This window comes from Glycine max, chromosome 20, assembly GCF_000004515.6.
Source record: "Glycine max cultivar Williams 82 chromosome 20, Glycine_max_v4.0, whole genome shotgun sequence".
NCBI classification, from domain to species: Eukaryota; Viridiplantae; Streptophyta; class Magnoliopsida; order Fabales; family Fabaceae; genus Glycine; species Glycine max.
In genome coordinates this window covers 38718331-38737797 of record NC_038256.2, presented here as the reverse complement: position 1 = coordinate 38737797, position 19467 = coordinate 38718331, and the positions used below count along the sequence as shown (strand labels likewise).

Sequence of the window (19467 nt, the reverse complement as noted above, 5' to 3'; positions counted from 1 at the left end):
TGGAGCATTAGACTCCTTGCTTCTTAATTAGACATTATGTCTTGTACTGAAAACATGTTTTAGTCAGTGCATGAAAGTGTGTAACGTAATCACTTATTTTTTGAATGATTAAGATAAAAAAGAATAATAAATAAACACAGTTTTTTAAAGTAACCAATAACTAATTCTAATGATAAAAAATTTCACTTTCTATGTTGGGAGGTGAATGCAAGGGCAATTGCTGTTTGCATCTCCTGCTCTTGCTTACATAAAAAAAAACCGCTTCTCTTTTTATTTAAACACTTCTCTTCTCAAAACACCTATTCGACAGTGTTAAAATGACATTGCGATCTTCACCAAAATCTTAGAAGTGAACTTCCACCACGAGTAACTAACCTCGCCAGAATCTGGGGACAATGGTTTAAATTTTTTATGAAATCTAATATGATGTATTTTTTTATTTGCTATTAAAACTCAAGTCTTAAGGATCTGTTCTATTTTATGTAATGCTTACGGCCCATTGTTTAATTTTTTTTTCTTCTTCATAATTCTTAATGTTCTAGCAATTTACGGGCAAATGAATATAGGTTGATTAAAAAGGAAGAAAAAAGAAAGAAAATAATAACAAAAAAGGAAATTTGGTGTTATGTAAGAAAAACTTAAGTGGACAATATTATCATGTGCCTTGCAAGGCTGTTACTTCCTGCACCCTAAAATTGCTTTCTTATATTTTATTTTTCTCCTGGATTGCCTACACGGAAGCAATTAGATAGATAGATAGAGAGAGAGAGGGAGAGATGATCAAACTCACTGTCGTTATATTGAAAGATCATTTTGTATAGATCAAATATGTAAAATTTTATATCAATTCAAAATTATTTATTATCTCGTTAGATTAAAATTAAAATAATATAAATATTTCAAATTATTTAGGCTGTTGTTTCTTATACCTTCAAATTATTTCATTTTGTATAGATTTAGGCTGTTGTTTCTTACACCTTCAAATTATTTCATGAACCTTTTTTATTTTTGGAATATAAAATTATATTCCGAAATTATTACAGATTTTGGTTTTGGAATGATCAAACAAAAGATTAAAAAAATATTCTAAAAAAGTTATAGAAAACAACTTGAAAGCGCAGGAAGCAACTGTCTAAGATTTAGATGTTAAGCTAATCATAGTGTTAAAAAAAACTACAAACGTCATGGGTTATAATAATCTCACGGACAAACAAATCTGTTAGCGCAATCACATTATCCATTCATTTGGAGTTAAGAGTTTTGTGTTCTATTTTTTTTTATTGACTACATTTTATTAACAGATTAGAAGATCAAATCCACGATCTTATCTTTCTTCTTCTTTTCTTTTAATTATTTAATTCATCTTATATCTCTTTTGTGTTCTATTATTATACTTTATTTTTTTTAAGATATAGTGGTGCCACCACTTGGCAAGTAATAACCACTCGTCATTCTCCATATGTTTGTTTGATCTTGTCTCCCAACGAATACCATTCTTTATCTTTTACATAATGGAATGGAAAAGACCTGGTCCTGGACTGTTTTAGTGGAGAGATTCAATCACTTCATTGGAAAATAAAATTATAATTTTCAAAAGCAACGCAATTAGTATGATTGTCTCGTTGTCTTTATCTCAAAGACTTGAGAATCGAGATGGACGTTAGTCCGGCCAGATACATGGTATTGCAGAATTGTGTTCTTTCTTTCTCTGTTTTTTTTTTAATATTACACTTACATGCCCTTCTACAAGATAATTAGAAACCGTGAAAAAGAAGTGGCAGATTATGTCAAAGTTGGATTGGAATTTGTACATGGATTTTATTGGACAATTGGTAACTTTCATATATTTAGTGCATGGATGGTGCAAATATGTGCACTAGAGAAGTGAGATAACATCATGAAGTTGGGTAAGATATTGACATTTAGACATCCTTCAACTTTATCTATGGACATTCCTGTTCGTACTGATTAAGAAAGTGACATGTGCAATGATAAGCATAAACCAATGCATATCTGATCTATTTTATAGTACATCTCAATTATTTTAGGTATATATTATTAGAAATTTAAAGAATAAAAGACACTAGTCACGACACAGAAGTTACGACTAATTAAGCTATCGCTTTCGTCTTCGCTTGTCTTTAAGTTGCTCATACGAAACTAATATACACCCTGGATCTACAATAACAAAACCTAAATCGAAGTTTGCATCCTTTTTCTTAAACAAAGTTAGCATATCCTTTAAGTTAGTTAAATAATAATTAAATTGCCTTACTAATTTATGTTTATCTTACCATTTGGATCTACTAAAGATATGGATACGGGATACCCCTCAAATGGTGCTTCATATTTTCGGGAGCTTTATTTAGTAAATGAACAATATTTTATTTTTATGTATAATATTGATTTTGTGATAATATTCTTAATATGGTAACTACAATATTTTGAACCAACGAGTCGTTAACTAGGCTTAGATTCGTTAATGAATATTTTAGATTTAAATTTCATGTATGAAAAAAATAAGATAAAATTGTAATTTTGATTTCCTGGTTGTATTTAATTTCGATTTTAGTCTGATTTAATTTATTCACGAATTTAACCTCCCAATTATATCAAATCTTATAAATATGATCTCTAAGTTCAGATTTGAATGTTGACTGTAAGAAAAAAACGTTGATTATTACGTGTCGATCACGTCCTGATTGGATGATAAACAAAAGAATGTTAGAGTCAGTAATTAGGCGCACTTATTTATGTTCGATCAGAACGTGACGTGTGACGTCAATATTTTCTTGTGATAGTCAACGTTTAAATCTAGGCTTGATGATCATATTTACAAAATTTGACATAATCGGAGGACTAAATTCATAAATAAATTTAAAAGAGAACTAAAATTGAAATTAGAGACTACTAGGTGAAGAAAAATGTAATTTTGCCAAAAAATAATTAGAATCTCCTTAAAAATGATCATTAAGATTTTCAACAAAGGATTATTTGCAATATGATTAAAAAAATACAATATTATGAATTTAATGTTTAAATAGTATAACTTATTCTAATTACAATGGTATACATATTATTTATATTAATATCTTGATCACCAAGATTGCAAAAAAGTATCCCGATCGATTACTAAGATTTTTGCACTCATAGATGAATTTGTCCCCTTTTATTAATGGTTTTTTATACACACTAATAAAAATTTAAACCCTTAATAAGTGCTTAAGGAGTCCAAGGACCAATCACTTAAACCAATCATTTGTTGATAGTATATATGTTATCTAATCCTAATAAATTTAGGTTATGTTTTGATAGAAGTTAGCAAAATGCTTTTGAAAATTTTAATATTCATTCTTAAATTTTAACATTAAAGAAAAATAATTTTTTATTTGAAAATAAAAATATTATTGAGTTTTCGTATTTGGAATCCAAGCATACACTCTGCTTTGGCGGCCGGTGGGACATCCTACTGATAACTATGTTGTTATTGAGGATACCTGCACTTATATATATTTTGTTGGATGAGTGAGAAAAAGACTGAAAACAAACATATAAATTATATAAAAATATTATTTGGAGGTAGTTTGTTTTCCGGATAATTTTTTTACTCTCAGGAATATAGGAGGGGGAAATTTATCCCGTATTTATTATAAAATAATAAATAATTAACTCTAAATATATTTTTAGTCTTGGATAAATTATAACTCACCTTTCAAAAAATATTTAATCCCACGAAAGAAAAGAAATATTTATTCTCATTGAATCAAAATCAGAAAATACACATATATTTTTATTATTTTTTTTACAGGAAGAGAATTATATACCCTCTTTACTATCTACTACCTGAATACCCTCTTAATGCCCCCTTTATGTGTATTTTTTTGGTAAAATAATCATGGGACACTGATGGGTTGTGGTGATATTTTTTGGATTTTATTCGGACTGTTATATTTGTACCTACTTTGGAAATATTTATATTATTTTTTAACAAACTTTAACAACAATTCATTAATTATTGTATTTTTTTTGGAAAAAAATATCAAACAAATACATGTTTTAATTATTCTCATGTTTTTTAACCATTTTTAATAATTAATCAAACATATTTTTTAATAATATACTTAAAAATAAAAGTTAGTCGTAAAACAAACGCTGCCAGTAGTAATTGTAAATTACTAAATGCCATGGTTATAAAACCAAACATACGGAACATTAATTAAGACCATGGAGCTATAGAATAAAATGTCCAAAACTGTGTAAGTAGATTTTCTAATAACTTAAAGGATGGAAATTATTTTTTATAAATTATTTATTTATATATACTTATTCTTTCACTCGTTTAAATAAGTAAAGAAAAAAGATTTCGTCTTTTTTTTAATTTCTATTTTCAAAACAACACATTATTTTTACTCTAAATTTTCCAAATTTATAAGTGTAAAATGTTATATTTTTTTTCCAATTAAACCATTAAAAATGAATACAGACTTTCCATAAATGAAATTTTAAATTCTAAATCAGAATATAAAAACAGACTTTCCATAAATCACAATTAAATTCTAATAACTTATAATATATTAAAATCTCTCACTTCAATTAATATTTTAAAATTTAAATTATTTTTCCAAACAATTTAAAACTGTTTCACCAAGGTTAAAAATAAAAATAAAGAATTGTTTTTTTTCTCCTGTTGATTGCATCTCTGAATATCTTCTAAAAGTAATTAATTAGAACCACATGTAAAAATTGTCACAATAAATAAATCAGGAATCTATTCTTCTAATAAATTACTATATAACTAGTTTCCACTATATATGTATATGATTCGTCATATGCCAAACCACATATATACCAGAATCACAATGTTTACTATATATATAATTAATCAAGTACAAGACGACAAGATAATAAAATATTACATGCACTTCATTGAAAACTATAGCCTAGAATGCTCTTTAGGCAAATGAACAGGGAAAATATTAATTGTTAAAACATTTATTTAATAACTTTTTAAAAAACTTTGATCTTTACTACGTGTCAATCATCACTCCTATTCCAGTAATTTTTATTTAAAATATCACTCTTATTTTCCATTAATCAAATTAACAATTTAAAGGAATAAAATTTAGTTAAATAAAAGTAACAAGAAACGCATTAAAGAGATAAACACTCCTAATTAAAAAAAAAAATATTAAAGTGTAAGTTTGTGTATTGTTTATGATCAATGTGCCAGCCTTCTTTTTTTTTTTTTTTTTTGTTGAGGGAGTTCAATATGTAAGTCAATACCATGCTGGGGGCATAATAGTAGTTTCATAAATAATTTTCCTCTATAGTTGTGTATCTTCCGAAATAGAATACGTGTTACTTATATATAAGGTGGCAACTTCTTTATCAACTCAGACCTCTCTGTTTTTTGTTCAAAAGCATATAAGAGATGGGGTTAGAAGGGAAGGAAACGCCGTCGTTTATGAGGGATTTTCTCGATAAGTGTGGTGGCTGCGCCGTTATTGACGGTGGTTTTGCCACTGAACTTGAAAGGCATGGGGCGGACCTCAATGACGAACTCTGGAGTGCCAAATGCCTTATTAGCTCCCCACATCTTGTCCGAAGGGTACTTTTTCTTCTTCTTTATCATTTAATTTTGCTATTGGTTTTCTTTTTAAGAATGTTATTTAGAGTAATACTCTCAACTCTCAACTTTCTTTTAGAGTTAATGCATGCTAGTTTATAGTTTATCATATGGGTGTAGCTTAATTGATAACACTCGGTTTGTGAGGAAAACACACGCAGAATTTACGGTGGAACACCTGGATTTGATCCTGCATAATGGATATTTGGGGGGTCCTCCCTAATGACTGAGGTCGGAAAAAAAAGTTAATGGGTTACCATAGCCACTAGAAACTAGAAACTGCAAAATTAATTTGAATTAATAGCAATATTCTATGTAACAATTTCTTTTTTCTTTTTAAGTGAATGACGGAGATGAATTGTGATAAAATTAGGCATTATTGGATTAGTTTTAAAAAACTGGGAAAAAAGTATGATTTGTCTTTTGTTTGAAAGAAGGGAAAAGGTATGATAGTTACTTATAACTACAGTATGGAATTATATTTATTTATCTAATTTTAAATTTTAATTCTAAGATAATGATGTGTATAAAAACAATAATTTGCGTTTTTTTTTTAAATATTCGATATATTCAAAGCATAGTCATAATAAATAATTTTTATTTATTTAACTTGTGTTTTAAAATCCACATGCACTAACAAATTATCTTTAAGTTATTATATTTATATACTTAATTATTATTATTTTTTTCATTTTGATCTTTTTCTTCATTTTTCATTCCATTATTTATAACCTGTATAAACTTTTCTTTCTTTAGTATTTGCTCTTTCTGTCTTCCCTTCTTCCACCAATACATCCCAAATTTGGGATATACGTTGTTTTTCTCCCAGTTCTTTTATAAAGGGAGGAGAGACAAACTTAGTGCTTTAAAAATACACGTAACAAATTCTTTGTCAATATTATGTATGATAGCACCGATAGACCTACTTACGTCAACATGAAACAGCAAAGAAAATTATGTAAGAGAAAAAAGACCAAGAACGAATTTACAACGCACGCGTAGCAGATTATATTGTCCACGTGTTATTGTTTAATGGGTCCTGGTGTTACGTGTAAGGCATTTAGGGTGGGCAAATGCATGTTTTTCTTAGCTAATTGCCCTGCCAATAAGAAGAGGTGTTCGCAGTAAGAAAGATAAACTTTAATACATGCTCAAAGTAAAATTCTTAGTTAATGATTTATTTTTAATTTAAATTTAACTCAACATTTTATATTTATTTATAAGATATTATGATTATATATTTAATTTCACACTAAGTATCGTGTTTTTAGAATATAGAATAATCTTTTTAAGAGACTTAAAAATTAAAAGGTTAACTGTTCTAAAAAAATCATTAAACTAAAGGAGACTAAGAAGGGAAAATTGAAATCATGAAAGCAAATTAAAGAAACTTGTCTATTGTATATAACTTTTTTTGATACATGTCTATATTATATAATATTGACCAATTTATTTGCTTTATTCTTGATAAGATAAACTAGACTTTCTTGTAAAAGATAACCATTGCTTTAATTAGGAGGACCTTATCTCATGGATGAGGTTGACATGTTTGTGTGTATCATAGAAATGATAGACAGAAATCCAGAATTTTAAAGGACCTATCTCATGAATGAGGTTGACATGTTTGTGTGTATCATAGAAATAAATTCAGAATTTATTTATAAAGATGAGTTTCATATTACAAGGAGTTTTTTTTATATAGAATTGAGAAAGGAAACACACACAAACTAAGCAGTAGTTCAGCTATTTATACTGATTTTTTACAAATAAACAACTCACTAATATTAGTAATTTGTTACAATTGTTTTAACTACAAGCTTAGTTTGTTAGAACTATTTTAATTACCAACTTAATTTGTTACTTATGTGAACCAACCTATCAACAATTTGCATATATAGGATATGATTACGAAATTTCAGACGCATTGTACACTGTTTATAACCAAATAACCCAACAAGGTTTGATGAAAGAAAAGGAGGAGTACAAACAAAAGACCAAAGTTGCCAATCCCAACTGTTGTTGCCTTTGTGGATCTTGGTGTGTTAATCTTATATATAATATACACATTCACTTTTTAAATTTTTTTTATTAGTGCTTAATAATTAATATCCGATTGATGGTTTATTAGTACAATTTTTAATAATTAATGGTTTATTAGTATAATTTTTATTTAATACAAAATAAATTATTAGTATAGGAATTTCCATTAATTCTTTCTAGGTTGGTCGAGTATAGAAATTTCCATTAACTATATTCTGAATTTTCCTTCCCTTTCTAAAAGATCTGCAGTTTCACACGAGTGATCAAAGGAATGGGAAAAAAATGTAATAGAAAATTACCTTAGTTTAGTATTTAATTTTTGAACAGGCAACAACTGTTCATTTCATGAAACTCATTTTGCTTAACGTGGACAGGTTCACCTAGATTACCTCGATGCAGGAGCAAACATAATATTAACAGCATCTTATCAGGTAATTATCATATTAATTTTTTTTTTCATCCCTACAACTCTACATTTTAATTTTGCCGTCTTTTTGGGGTTGGGGTGCAGGCCACTATTCAAGGTTTTGAGGCCAAAGGGTTCTCTAGAGAAGAAGGTGAAACTATGCTTAGAAGAAGTGTGGAGATTGCACGTGAGGCACGAGAAATTTATTATGATAGGTGCACCAAAGATTCTTCTGACTTTATGAGAGATGAAAGATATAGGAAACGTCCCATTTTAATTGCAGCTTCTGTGGGAAGCTATGGAGCGTATTTGGCTGATGGCTCTGAATATGTGTGAGTGAACAAAACCAATTATGTCAAAATAGTCATTAAAGTTGGACTTATGTTGATTTCAATTAATATTCACTGTTTTGTTACTTTTTAGTTTGTAGCATAAATTTTTAACAACTAGTTCTGAATTGCAAATATAATTTACTAATTGTATTTGAGTTTAAGATGAAAATTTTCATGATTGAAGTCAAAACTGTACTTCCAAAATAAAGCAATGTTGCAGCAATATATATGACTTAAGTCTACATTGATTTTTCTCTCTTCACAGTGGGGACTATGGTGATGCAGTTACTGTCCAGACACTGAAAGATTTTCACAGGGAAAGAGTAAAGATTCTTGTTGAGGCTGGTGCTGACTTAATAGCCTTTGAAACAATTCCAAATAAGCTGGAGGCACAGGTATTTACTAACTAACAAACAGACTCACTTATTTGTTACTTGCTTTTTATGTCTGAAACAGTAAGAATCTGTAATAGAAATGTTCAAAATGCAGTGTCAATTACCATTTACTAATACCATAGAAAATTGGAAATTACCATTGCATTTTTGTCTAGTTTCTCCTTGATTTTGAGCAATCTTATTAATTTTCGTTACAATTTGATAAATAGGCTTATGCTGAACTTCTCGAGGAAGAAGGCATAGAAACTCCTGCGTGGTTTTCTTTTAGTTGTAAGGATGAAAGCAATGTGGTTAGTGGTGACTCTATCTTTGAATGCGCTTCAATAGCTGATTCATGCAGACAAGTTGTTGCGGTTGGAGTTAATTGTACTGCTCCTAGATTTATTCATGGATTGATTTCATTTATCAAGAAGGTGCAACTTTCAAATAATACTCTGCTCTACACTATCAAAATGTGCTAATTGGCAATATTGTTTTGAATAACTTGTGAGTTGGCCTTCTAGTTGATTGTATACTGTGCATGAAATGTTCTTTAACTAGTGTCTTTAAGGTACTCGTTGCTAGAAGACCTTATAAACTATTCTCAAGTGAGAAATGCTAATAACACTAATTTGTCCGATAACAGCTCACTTTATGACAGAATTTAACACTCCGTTTTTAAATAGCAGGCAACAAGTAAACCAGTACTTGTATATCCCAACAGTGGGGAGACTTATATCGCTGAGAGCAACCAATGGGTGGTGAGTTCTGCTTCTCTCTTTTTACATGGCCTCAGCTTGTTTTTATGTTCATGTTTAACCAACTTCAAATCTAATTCCAGTTATAATAAATGATACTTCCTCATCAATTTAAATGTCTGAACCTCATTTTTGCATGTTTTCAAGTCCTTGTTACGAATCTTTTCATTGACATTCTATAATTTGCAACGTGAATTTCGAAATATAATCTAAATGAAGTTACTAAAAAGCAAATCAACATGCACACATTCTGCATACACTGCCACTTTAGTGGTGTGGACAGAACACTTTTTTTTTGTTAAACCACAATGTGCTATAAGAATTCGTATATATAATTCTAGTTTAGTATCATCAAATTGATAACTTAAAATTTGTCTTATAGAAATCAAGTGGGGCAGCAGAGCATGATTTTGTCTCCTACATAGGCAAGTGGCGTGATGCTGGGGCTTCCCTTTTTGGTGGCTGCTGCAGGACTACTCCTAATACTATAAGAGGCATAGCAGAGGCAACATATGGGAAACTTAAAGACAAATGTATATAACTGTTGAAGTGTGTTTTTATCTGTAATGGAAGAAACTATAATAATCTGAATGAAATGGCTAACTTTTTGCCGGAGGAGCAAGTGATCTATCATTTCTAATAAGTGTCACAATAAGAATTTCTAACGAGTGGACTTATTTATGTGTCTCCCATTTGTGTGTCCCTTTTCAAATTCAGTCCTAGACCTGGTCATCAGGAACATTTTCTGATGTGCATACTTTATCAACTAAGCAAAACTCTGTTTTGTCAATAACAAAACCTGCTAAGGATGTGATAGAGCAGCAGGGAAATGATGCAGTTATGACTCATGATGACTCGCGAGGAAGCCATTCAATATTTATGATGGAAATTTGGCCTAAAGAGACACTTTGGAATTGAAAAGCACCTTAGCCAACTCAAAATTTTATGCTTGGTTTACTCTTAAGATGTGAAGATAGCAGCGGTACAGGAAAATTTAGGACGTATGTGGAAAATACTAAACTGTCAAAAAAAAAAATACCAGAACGAGATACCAGAACGAGATACCATAGTTAGTGATTCTTGAATAGTCTCCTTGAATCTTGAAATTTTTTGACTGAATTCTGCCATTTTTTCTTTTATGGTTACAGAATATAAAATTATTTGTATTCCATTGGTAACAAAAAAAATGGATCTTTTGAATTCTTACAATACAAATACATTAAAATTCAAACTATAATAAAAAAAAACCAATAAAGGAACACTCTTATGGAATCTTTTAAAATGTGTAAGATTTTTTTATACTAAAATATTCTTTCAAAATCCCAATGAATATCAAGATCATCAGATTTGCGATTTTACGTAGAATCGTGGAGGTTCTGTAAACTCGATTCGTAGAATCGAATTGTAAACTTATAAGAGTTTATTCAAATAAAAAAAATATTAATATTCCTTTATACAAAATAACCTTATTACAAAAATCCACTGTATATTACTTTGAAATATATGATTTTCTTAAAGTGTTGTGTGTGCGTGCGACCAATAATTAATCCCACCAAACAGTAAAAATCAAACAATATATAAAGCAGTAAAAATCAAACACTAAACAGTAAACATTAAACTAAGATCCCACCAAGCTTAGCAAACTATTAGCACTCATATTATGTATCAACATTAGGTATTTGTTTATGCTCTAAGAGGAGCTTAACAATATATAAAGGGTGCATGTAGTACCTACACATAAGCAAGTAGTCAAACACATTCAATAATTGATCTACACAAGGATAGAGGGTAATTCCTAATTTTCTTCTCCCATCCTCTTGGAAATTAGCAGGGCAGCATACTTTTATCTTCTTAATGCATTCCCTTTCTAAAGACTACTTTCCAAGTTTGTAAGAACAATTAAATTGTAGAATTTTTGGGAAATTTTAGAATTTGAGTTAGCAACTATTAACTAAGATCTTGTCATTTAAATAAAAGATACTACATCATTCTCAATGATCCAAAGTATCTTAACTCTGATGATAACAACCAAGTTAACCCACCATTACCCTCCCTTGATGAAGCTGCAAAGGGTAAAAGTGTAGTAGCAACAGAACCCACCACCATTTCTAAGTCATTATTTGTCCTTCCCCCAATTTGCAAGAAAACTATGGATGAAATTTGGTCTCAGATCCACAAAAGCCAACCACACTACAATGAAGCTAACAATAGCCTTGCTAGGAATGAGCCACTACTCAAAGGGCAACAAGCACTTGGGGAAATGACTTTGGAGGATTTCCTAGTAAAAGCTGGGGTGGTACAAGAATCATCATCACTATTAAAGTCTTCATTATTATATCAAAATCAGATTGGAAACATTGCAAGTAATGGACCATTGAGTGCAAGTTATAGGTTCAGGCATGTAATAGGGACATGATCTAGTGTGTCTTGTAATGGGCTTCAAACACAAACATGTTGGCACATAATAACAACTTAGTTATAAAGGATGTCACTACAAATGACGTTTTGGAGAAATGTCCAAGCTTAGGAAAATGCACTTCATTCACCAGGTTCTAGTGATGTACATGATTGTTTGCAACATGCTATTCAATTACTCCTTTAATAAGCATCGTTTCAATTAACAAAGATGAATTAACAGAGAAGCTTTGAGAAAGAAAACACCGTAGTATCGTGGAGTAAAGATTGAAATTAGGTCATGAAATGAGGGCTTTCGACGATGACAAGGACTAACACGGCAGCGATGACGAGGACTAGCACAACAGCGATGACGAGGACCACCACGACGCGAGTAGCTCAACACCCAAACCAAACTTGAACAAGACAAAGTGAGTGAGTCGCAAGAGTCATTTTGATTTTCGGGTTTCCGTATTTTGGGTTTTTGTAAACCCACGGACTGGGAGCAGACTCGCGAGTCTACCCAAACTCTCCCGAGTCTGCGTTAAATCTGATGAGTTTACTCCGATTTTGATTTTACTTCTGATTTAACTCGTCAAACTTTAGTAGTACGATTTTATGATTTAAATCGTGATTTTAACGACCATGCTCCTAATATTTTTGTACGGTGAATAGTGATCCTCCTTTCGTTGTATTCGTGTGCACCCTATATAGCCGTTTCAGAAAGGTGAGGCGATGGATTCGCGCCTCTACCCACAGCACAATGCCACTTCTCCCTTCTCTCCCTCACTCCCCTTCCCGTTCCGTTCCTCTAAACCTCTCTCCCAAAACAACGCCGTTCCGGCCACCACCCTCCGCCCATGTCCTCCTCCCACCACGTGCCTCAACCCCGCGCGTGTCAGATGCTCCAACGTCGCCGTCGCGGAACCACCCGCCCCCAAATTGGGCAAGTGGACCGACATAAAGAAGATCCTGATCCTCGGCGCGGGCCCCATCGTCATCGGGAAAGCGTGCGAGTTCGACTACTCCGGCACCCAAGCGTGCAAGGCCCTCCGCGAAGAAGGGAACGAGGTTGTCCTCATCAACTCCAACCCCGCCACTATCATGACCGGTCCCGAAACCGTCGACCGCACCTACATCACCCCCATGACGCCGGACCTCGTCGAGCGCGTCCTCGAATGGGAGCGTCCCGACGCGCTCCTCCCCACCATGGGCGGCCAGACCCCTCAACCTCGTCTTCGCCCTCGCCAAGAGCGGCACCCTCGAAAAATACGGCGTGGAACTCATCGGAGCCATACTCGACGCAATCAAGAAGGCTGAGGACAGGGAACTCTTCAAACAGGCCATGAAGAATATTGGGATTAAAACCCCTCCCTCCGGCATTGGCACCACTCTCGATGAGTGCCTCAGCATTGCCAATGATATCGGCGAATATCCGTTAATTGTGCGCCCGGCGTTCACGCTTGGCGGCACCGGCGGCGGAATTTCGTATAGCATAGAAGGTTTGTTGGAAATTTGCGAGGCTGGGATTGCTGCTAGTTTGACCAACCAGGTTTTGATTGAGAAGTCTCTGATGGGGTGGAAGGAGTATGAGCTTGAGGTTATGAGGGATTTAACTAACAATGTTGTTATCATCTGCTCCATTGAGAATATTGATCCTATGGGGGTGCATACCGGGGATTCAATTACCGTTGCACCGGCGCAGATTTTGATGGATAAGGAGTACCAGAGGCTGAGGGATTATTCAATTGCTATAATTAGAGAGATTGGTGTGGAGTGTGGAGGGTCTAATGTGCAGTTTGCAGTTAATCCTGAGAATGGCGAGGTCATGGTGATTGAGATGAACTCCTGGGTTTCCAGGTCTTCGGCTCTGGTGTCTAAGGCTACCGGGTTTCCCATTGCGAAGATGACAGCTGTCTAATGATATAACGAAGACACCTGCTAGTTTTGAGCCCTCTATTGATTATGTGGTTACTAAGATAAGAAATTTACTTGTTGATGATATTGCCATCATGTTACCAACGTAGTTTTAAATTTTGTATAGGTAATAAGTCACTGTTTTGAGTTTATAATCTGATGAACTAACTAAACTAACATTTTTGACTGATTTTTGTCATGGAGTAAACTATGTGAATTTTGTCACAATGCTACTTTTTGTCAGCAAAAGATTGGATTTACTCTTCTCATGTGTTTTTTTTTTTGGGTGCAGATTCCACGGTTTGCTTTTGAAAACTTTCCTGGGTCTCTGCCAATATTGACGACACAGATGAAATCTGTTGGTGAGGCGATGGCTGTAGGGTGAAACTTCCAAGAGTCATTTCAAAAAGCAGTACGCCCTCTAGAGTGTGGATACTGTGGATGGGGGTGCTCACAAGTGAAGGAGTTGAACTATGACTTGGAGCAATTGAAGTATAGCCTCCAAGTTCCTAACCCAGAGCATTTATGCCATCTATCCTGCAATGAAAAGAGGGATGCAGATTGATGAAATCTTTGAGCTGAGTTACATTGACAAATGGTTTCTCACGCAGTTCAAGGAGCTGGTTGATGTGGAAAGTTTCTTGCTGTCTAATAATTTTTCTGATTTGACAAATATTGATTTCTATGAGGTGAAGAAAAGAGGGTTTAGTGATAAACAGATAGTATTTGCAACTAAATCCATTGAGAAAGAAGTTCACAATAAGCGATTGTCTCTGGGTGTTACTCCAGCATATAAGCGAGTTGATACCTGTGCAGCGGAATTGGAAGCTAATACTCCTTATATATATTCTTCTTATGATTTTGAGTGTGAATCTGCTCCCACTACAAGAAAGAAGGTTTTGATTTTGGGTGGAGGACCAAATAGAATTGGTCAAGGGATTGAGTTTGACTACTGTTGTTGTCATGCATCCTTTGCTCTTCTGGTTTGTTTTCTTCTCTTTTGTGATAATTGGATTGTAGTGAAAAGTTTTAACTGGGGTGCAAACTTTGCTGATGCTGCATGATATTGGCCGATTCTGATATTAAGCTTTAATGAAGTGTTAAGTTTAAATTTCGTGTCCCCTATCTATCATCATTTTTTTTAAAAATGATTAAATTGTCCCTGCATGATATCTTACCAATTCTGATATTAAGCATTAATGGGAACTGATTCCCACTTATCTTAAGATTTGACCAGTTAGATAGTTATGCTGAGTTTTGTGCAGTTGCTACTCTTACTATATGTAACCCTTGTCACTCTCCACAGATTATGACACTAGTGGACCGTCTATACTTTAAACCATTGACTGTTGAAGATGTTTTGAACATTATTGATTTGGAAAGGCTTCATGGTATCATTGTACAATTGGGAGGTCAAACACCATTGAAGTTATCTTTCCCCTTACAACAATACCTAGATGAACACAAGCCAGCATGTGCTAGTGGGGTTGGTCATGTACGCATTTGGGGAGCATCTCCTGATTCCATAGATATTGTTGAGGACTGAAAAAGGTTCAATGTGATGCTTCATGAACTAAAGATTGAACACCCAAAAGGAGGAATTGCTAGGAGTGAAACTGATGCACCTGCCACTGCAGCAGATATTGGATACCCAGTTGTTGTTCGTCCTTCTTATGTTTTGGGTGGTCAGGCAATGTAGATTGTATATAACGATGATAAACTAGTGACTTACCTTGAAAATGCAGTTGAGGTTGATCCAGAGCACCCTGTATTAATTGACAAGTATTTATCTGATGCCTGTGACATTGATGTTGATGCACTGGCTGACTCACAAGGTAATGTTGTCATTGGTGGGATAATGGAGCACATTGAACAGGCTGGGATACATTCTGGTGACTCTGCCTGCTCTATTCCCACCAGAACTGTTCCTTCTTCTTGCTTGGAGACAATCAGGTCGTGGACACAAAACTTGGTTAAACAATTGAATGTCCGTGGGCTCATGAATTGTCAGTATGCAATAACTCCATCAGGGGATGTATTTTTACTAGAGGCCAACCCTCGAGCTTCTCGTACAGTTCCATTTGTATCAAAAGCAATTGGCCATCCCTTGGCTAAATATGCTTCCCTTGTCATGTCTGGAAAGATCCTCTATCATTTACAGTTTACAAAAGAAGTTATCCCTAATTATGTGTCAGTCAAGGAAGCAGTTCTTCCTTTTTCAAAGTTCCCAGGCTGTGACGTGTTTTTAATTCCTGAGATGCGAAGTACTGGTGAGGTCATGGGTATTGACCCTTCATATAATATTGCATTTGCTAAGGCTCAAATTGCTGCTGGCCAGAAGTTACCACTTGTTGGTACTGTGTTCCTTAGCTTGAGCGACTTAACAAAGCCACATCTTGAGAAGATAGCAATAGCTTTTGTTGAGAATGGCTTCAAGATTGTTGCTACCAGTGGAACAGCTCATGTTCTTTAACTTAGCTAAACTTCCGGCAGAGCGAGTGCTGAAGTTGCATGAAGGGAGGCCTCATGCTGGTGACATTATAGCCAATGGGAACATTCAGCTGATGGTGGTAACCAGTTCAGATGATGCACTTGATCGGATAGATGGTCTGGCATCGAGAAGGATGGCTTTGGCTTACAAGGTTCCTATCGTGACAACAGTTAATGGAGAGCTCTGGCAACTGCTGAAGCAATAAACAGCTTGAAGGCCAACTCGATCAAAATGATCCCTCTTAGGACTTCATTGATGGTGAATTTAAAGAGTGAGAAAGTTTTTTTTGCAGACAGCCACTTTCTTTCTGAATTGGTTAGGCGTTAGACACCAGTAAGCACCTTTGTTTTCTCTCTGTATTTGGTACTACTAATTTATGTTCTTTCAAGTCTTTTTGCTTACAAAACCCCCATTCTTTCATCTTTTTATTTGAGACAAATTTTAGGTTATCAATTTGATGATACTAAACTAGAATCATATATACGAATTCTTATAGCACATTGTGGTTTGACAAAAAAAAGTGTTCTGTCCACACCACTAAGGTGGCAGCGTATGCAGAATGTGTGCATGTTGATTTGCTTTTTAGTGTAACTGCTTTCAGATTATGTTTTGAAATTCACTTTGTGAATTATAGCCTGTCAATTATAAGATTCAAAACAAGGACTTGGAAACATACAAAAATGAGGTTCAGGCATATTTAAATTGATGGGAAGTATCATTTATTATAACTGCAATTAGATTGAAGTTGGTTAAACATGAACATAAAAACAAGCTGGGGCCATGTAAAAAGAGAGAAGCAGAGCTCATAACCCATTGGTTGCTCTCAGCGATATAAGTCTCTCCACTGTTGGGATATACAAGTACTGGTTTACTTGTTGCCTGCTACTTAAAAATGGAGTGTTAAAAAATAGCGTCATAAAGTGAGCTGTTATCGGACAAAATAGTGTTATTAGCATTTCTTACTTAGAGAATAGTTTATAAGGTCTTCTAGCTACGAGTACCTTAAAGACACTAGTTAAAGAACATTTCATACACCGTATACAATCAACTAGAAGGCCAACTCACAAGTTATTCAAAATAATATTGCCAATTAGCACATTTTGATAGTGTAGAACACAGTATTATATGAAAGTCGCACCTTCTTGATAAATGAAATCAATCCATGAATAAATCTAGGAGCAGTACAGTTAACTCCAATTGCAACGACTTGTCTGCATGAATCACAGCTATTGAAGCACATTCAAAGATATAGTCACCACTAACCACATTGCTTTCATCATTACAACTAAAAGAAAACCATGCAGGAGTTTCTATGCCTTCTTCCTCGAGAAGTTCAGCACAAGCCTATTTATCAAATTGTAACAAGAATTAATAAGATTGCTCAAAATCAAGATGAAGCTAGACAAAATTGCAATGGTAGTTTCCAACTTTCTATGGTATTAGTAAATGATAATTGACACTGCATTTTGTGCATTTCTATTACAGATTCTTACTGGTGCAGACATAAAAAGCAAGTAACAAAGAAGTGGAATCTGTTTGTTAGTAAATACCTGTGCCTCCAGCTTATTTGGAATTGTTTCAAAGGCTATTAAGTCAGCACCAGCCTCAACAAGAATCTTTACCTTTTCCCTGTGCATCACCACAGTCCCCACTGTGAATAGAGAAAATCAACGTAGACTTAAGTCATATATATTGGTGCAACATTGCTTTAATTTGCAAGTACAGTTTTGACTTCAATCATGAAATTTCTCACGTTAAATTCATATACAATTAGTAAAACATGTTTGCAATTTAGTAGTGGTTAAAAATTTATGGTACAAAACAAAACAACGAATACTAATTGAAAGCAACAAATGTCCAACTTTGATGGCTAATTTGACATAATTGGATTTGTTCAAATTCAGTCCTAGACCTGGTACATCAGAAACATTTTCTGATGTGCATACTTTATAAACTAAGCAAAATTCAGTTTTGTCAATAACAAAATCTGCTAAGGATATGATAGTAGGGAAAAGATGCAGTTATGACTGATGACTCATGACTCGTGAGGAAGTCATTCAATATTTAAGATGGTAATTTGGTGTTAAGATTCACTTTGGGATTGAAAAGCACCTTAGCCAACTCAAAATTTTATATTTTTATGCTTGGTTTACTCTTAAGATGTGAAGACAGCAGCGGTACAGGAAAATTTAGGACATGTGTGGAAAATACTTAACTGCCATTTTTTTTTACCAATAAATTACTCTTATCTCTCTTAAATTTCATTCTTATTATAAAACTATTTTGTTATTTAGCAAGTTTTACAGAAACCTTCCTGAGCAAGGCATGCCAAGGAAGTTGTAAAAGAAAAGAAAAAAAATTTTCTTTGGGTAAAATTTTGAAGGCGCGGTATTATAATTTTACACAATTTGTGTGAAATCGCAAAATATAAGGAAAGGATGTTTGTTTGAGTTTAAAATAAAATACGTGTAATACAAGAAACAACACAGCACAAATTGCACAATGCACATTGCACAGGTGGACACACAATACTTGTCTGCTATGTCAATTGGGCATCACCTCGTGTGCTGAATCATAACCGGAGAGTTCTAAAACTGGTTTAATGCTTGTTTACCTAATGTAGACACTTTGTTTTTTTCTTGCCATATGTGTAGCTATAACAAACTGACAACACAGCTGATACCCCCCGACACATGGTACTTCCTTGCCTGTTTGGTTTTACCGTAGAAAGCATCAAAATCAATTTTTTTTTTATCAAAGTATTTTTATCCATAAATATTAATTATTAGTCGTTAATTTTTTGTTAGTGAAAAATTTGATATTCTCTTCTCTCTCTTTCTTTTTCATTCACACTAAATTAATCTTATAATCCTTAAATGTATGTTTGTGTAGCTGAAGAATCGGACTTAACGTAAAAACAACCCATAGTTTCTTTGACATTTTTGTTTTAGAATGTGAATTTTTTCCGTTCACGGTGAACAGAATGCGTTTCTAAACATAGTCTGAATATTTGATTTTTGTTGAGTAAAATCAGACCTGCCTTTAAATTTCGGTTTAACTAAAGTGATAAAATGTAATTTTTGCATTAAATTAAAGAATTTAACACTAAGTTCTTTTTACATATTTGAC

General features: G+C 33.4%; 1 protein-coding gene and 2 pseudogenes across 1 annotated transcript; all 3 read left to right on the top strand.

Moving 5' to 3' along the window:
• The first annotated feature begins 5405 nt into the window (after positions 1-5405).
• Positions 5406-10222, top strand: LOC100811127 (homocysteine S-methyltransferase 3-like). The gene is made up of 7 exons (NM_001255423.2): positions 5406-5608; positions 8041-8097; positions 8178-8404; positions 8670-8799; positions 9009-9212; positions 9468-9539; positions 9919-10222. Exons 1-7 carry the CDS (start codon positions 5432-5434, stop codon positions 10075-10077), a joined length of 1026 nt encoding a protein of 341 aa, NP_001242352.2. The 5' UTR covers positions 5406-5431; the 3' UTR covers positions 10078-10222.
• Positions 10223-10861: 639 nt separating this feature from the next.
• On the top strand, positions 10862-12092 carry LOC121174362 (ABSCISIC ACID-INSENSITIVE 5-like protein 6; annotated as a pseudogene).
• Positions 12093-12601: 509 nt separating this feature from the next.
• Positions 12602-18212, top strand: LOC100807359 (carbamoyl-phosphate synthase large chain, chloroplastic-like; annotated as a pseudogene).
• Positions 18213-19467: the final 1255 nt, after the last annotated feature.

Bases quoted from the DNA above. Each gene is read 5' to 3' on its own strand.
- LOC100811127 (NM_001255423.2), top strand. From the start codon at position 5,432: ATGGGGTTAGAAGGGAAGGAAACGCCGTCGTTTATGAGGGATTTTCTC. The intron at 8,405-8,669 runs GTGAGTGAACAA...CTCTCTTCACAG, and splicing joins GCTGATGGCTCTGAATATGT to TGGGGACTATGGTGATGCAG. The intron at 9,540-9,918 runs GTGAGTTCTGCT...TTTGTCTTATAG, and splicing joins CTGAGAGCAACCAATGGGTG to AAATCAAGTGGGGCAGCAGA.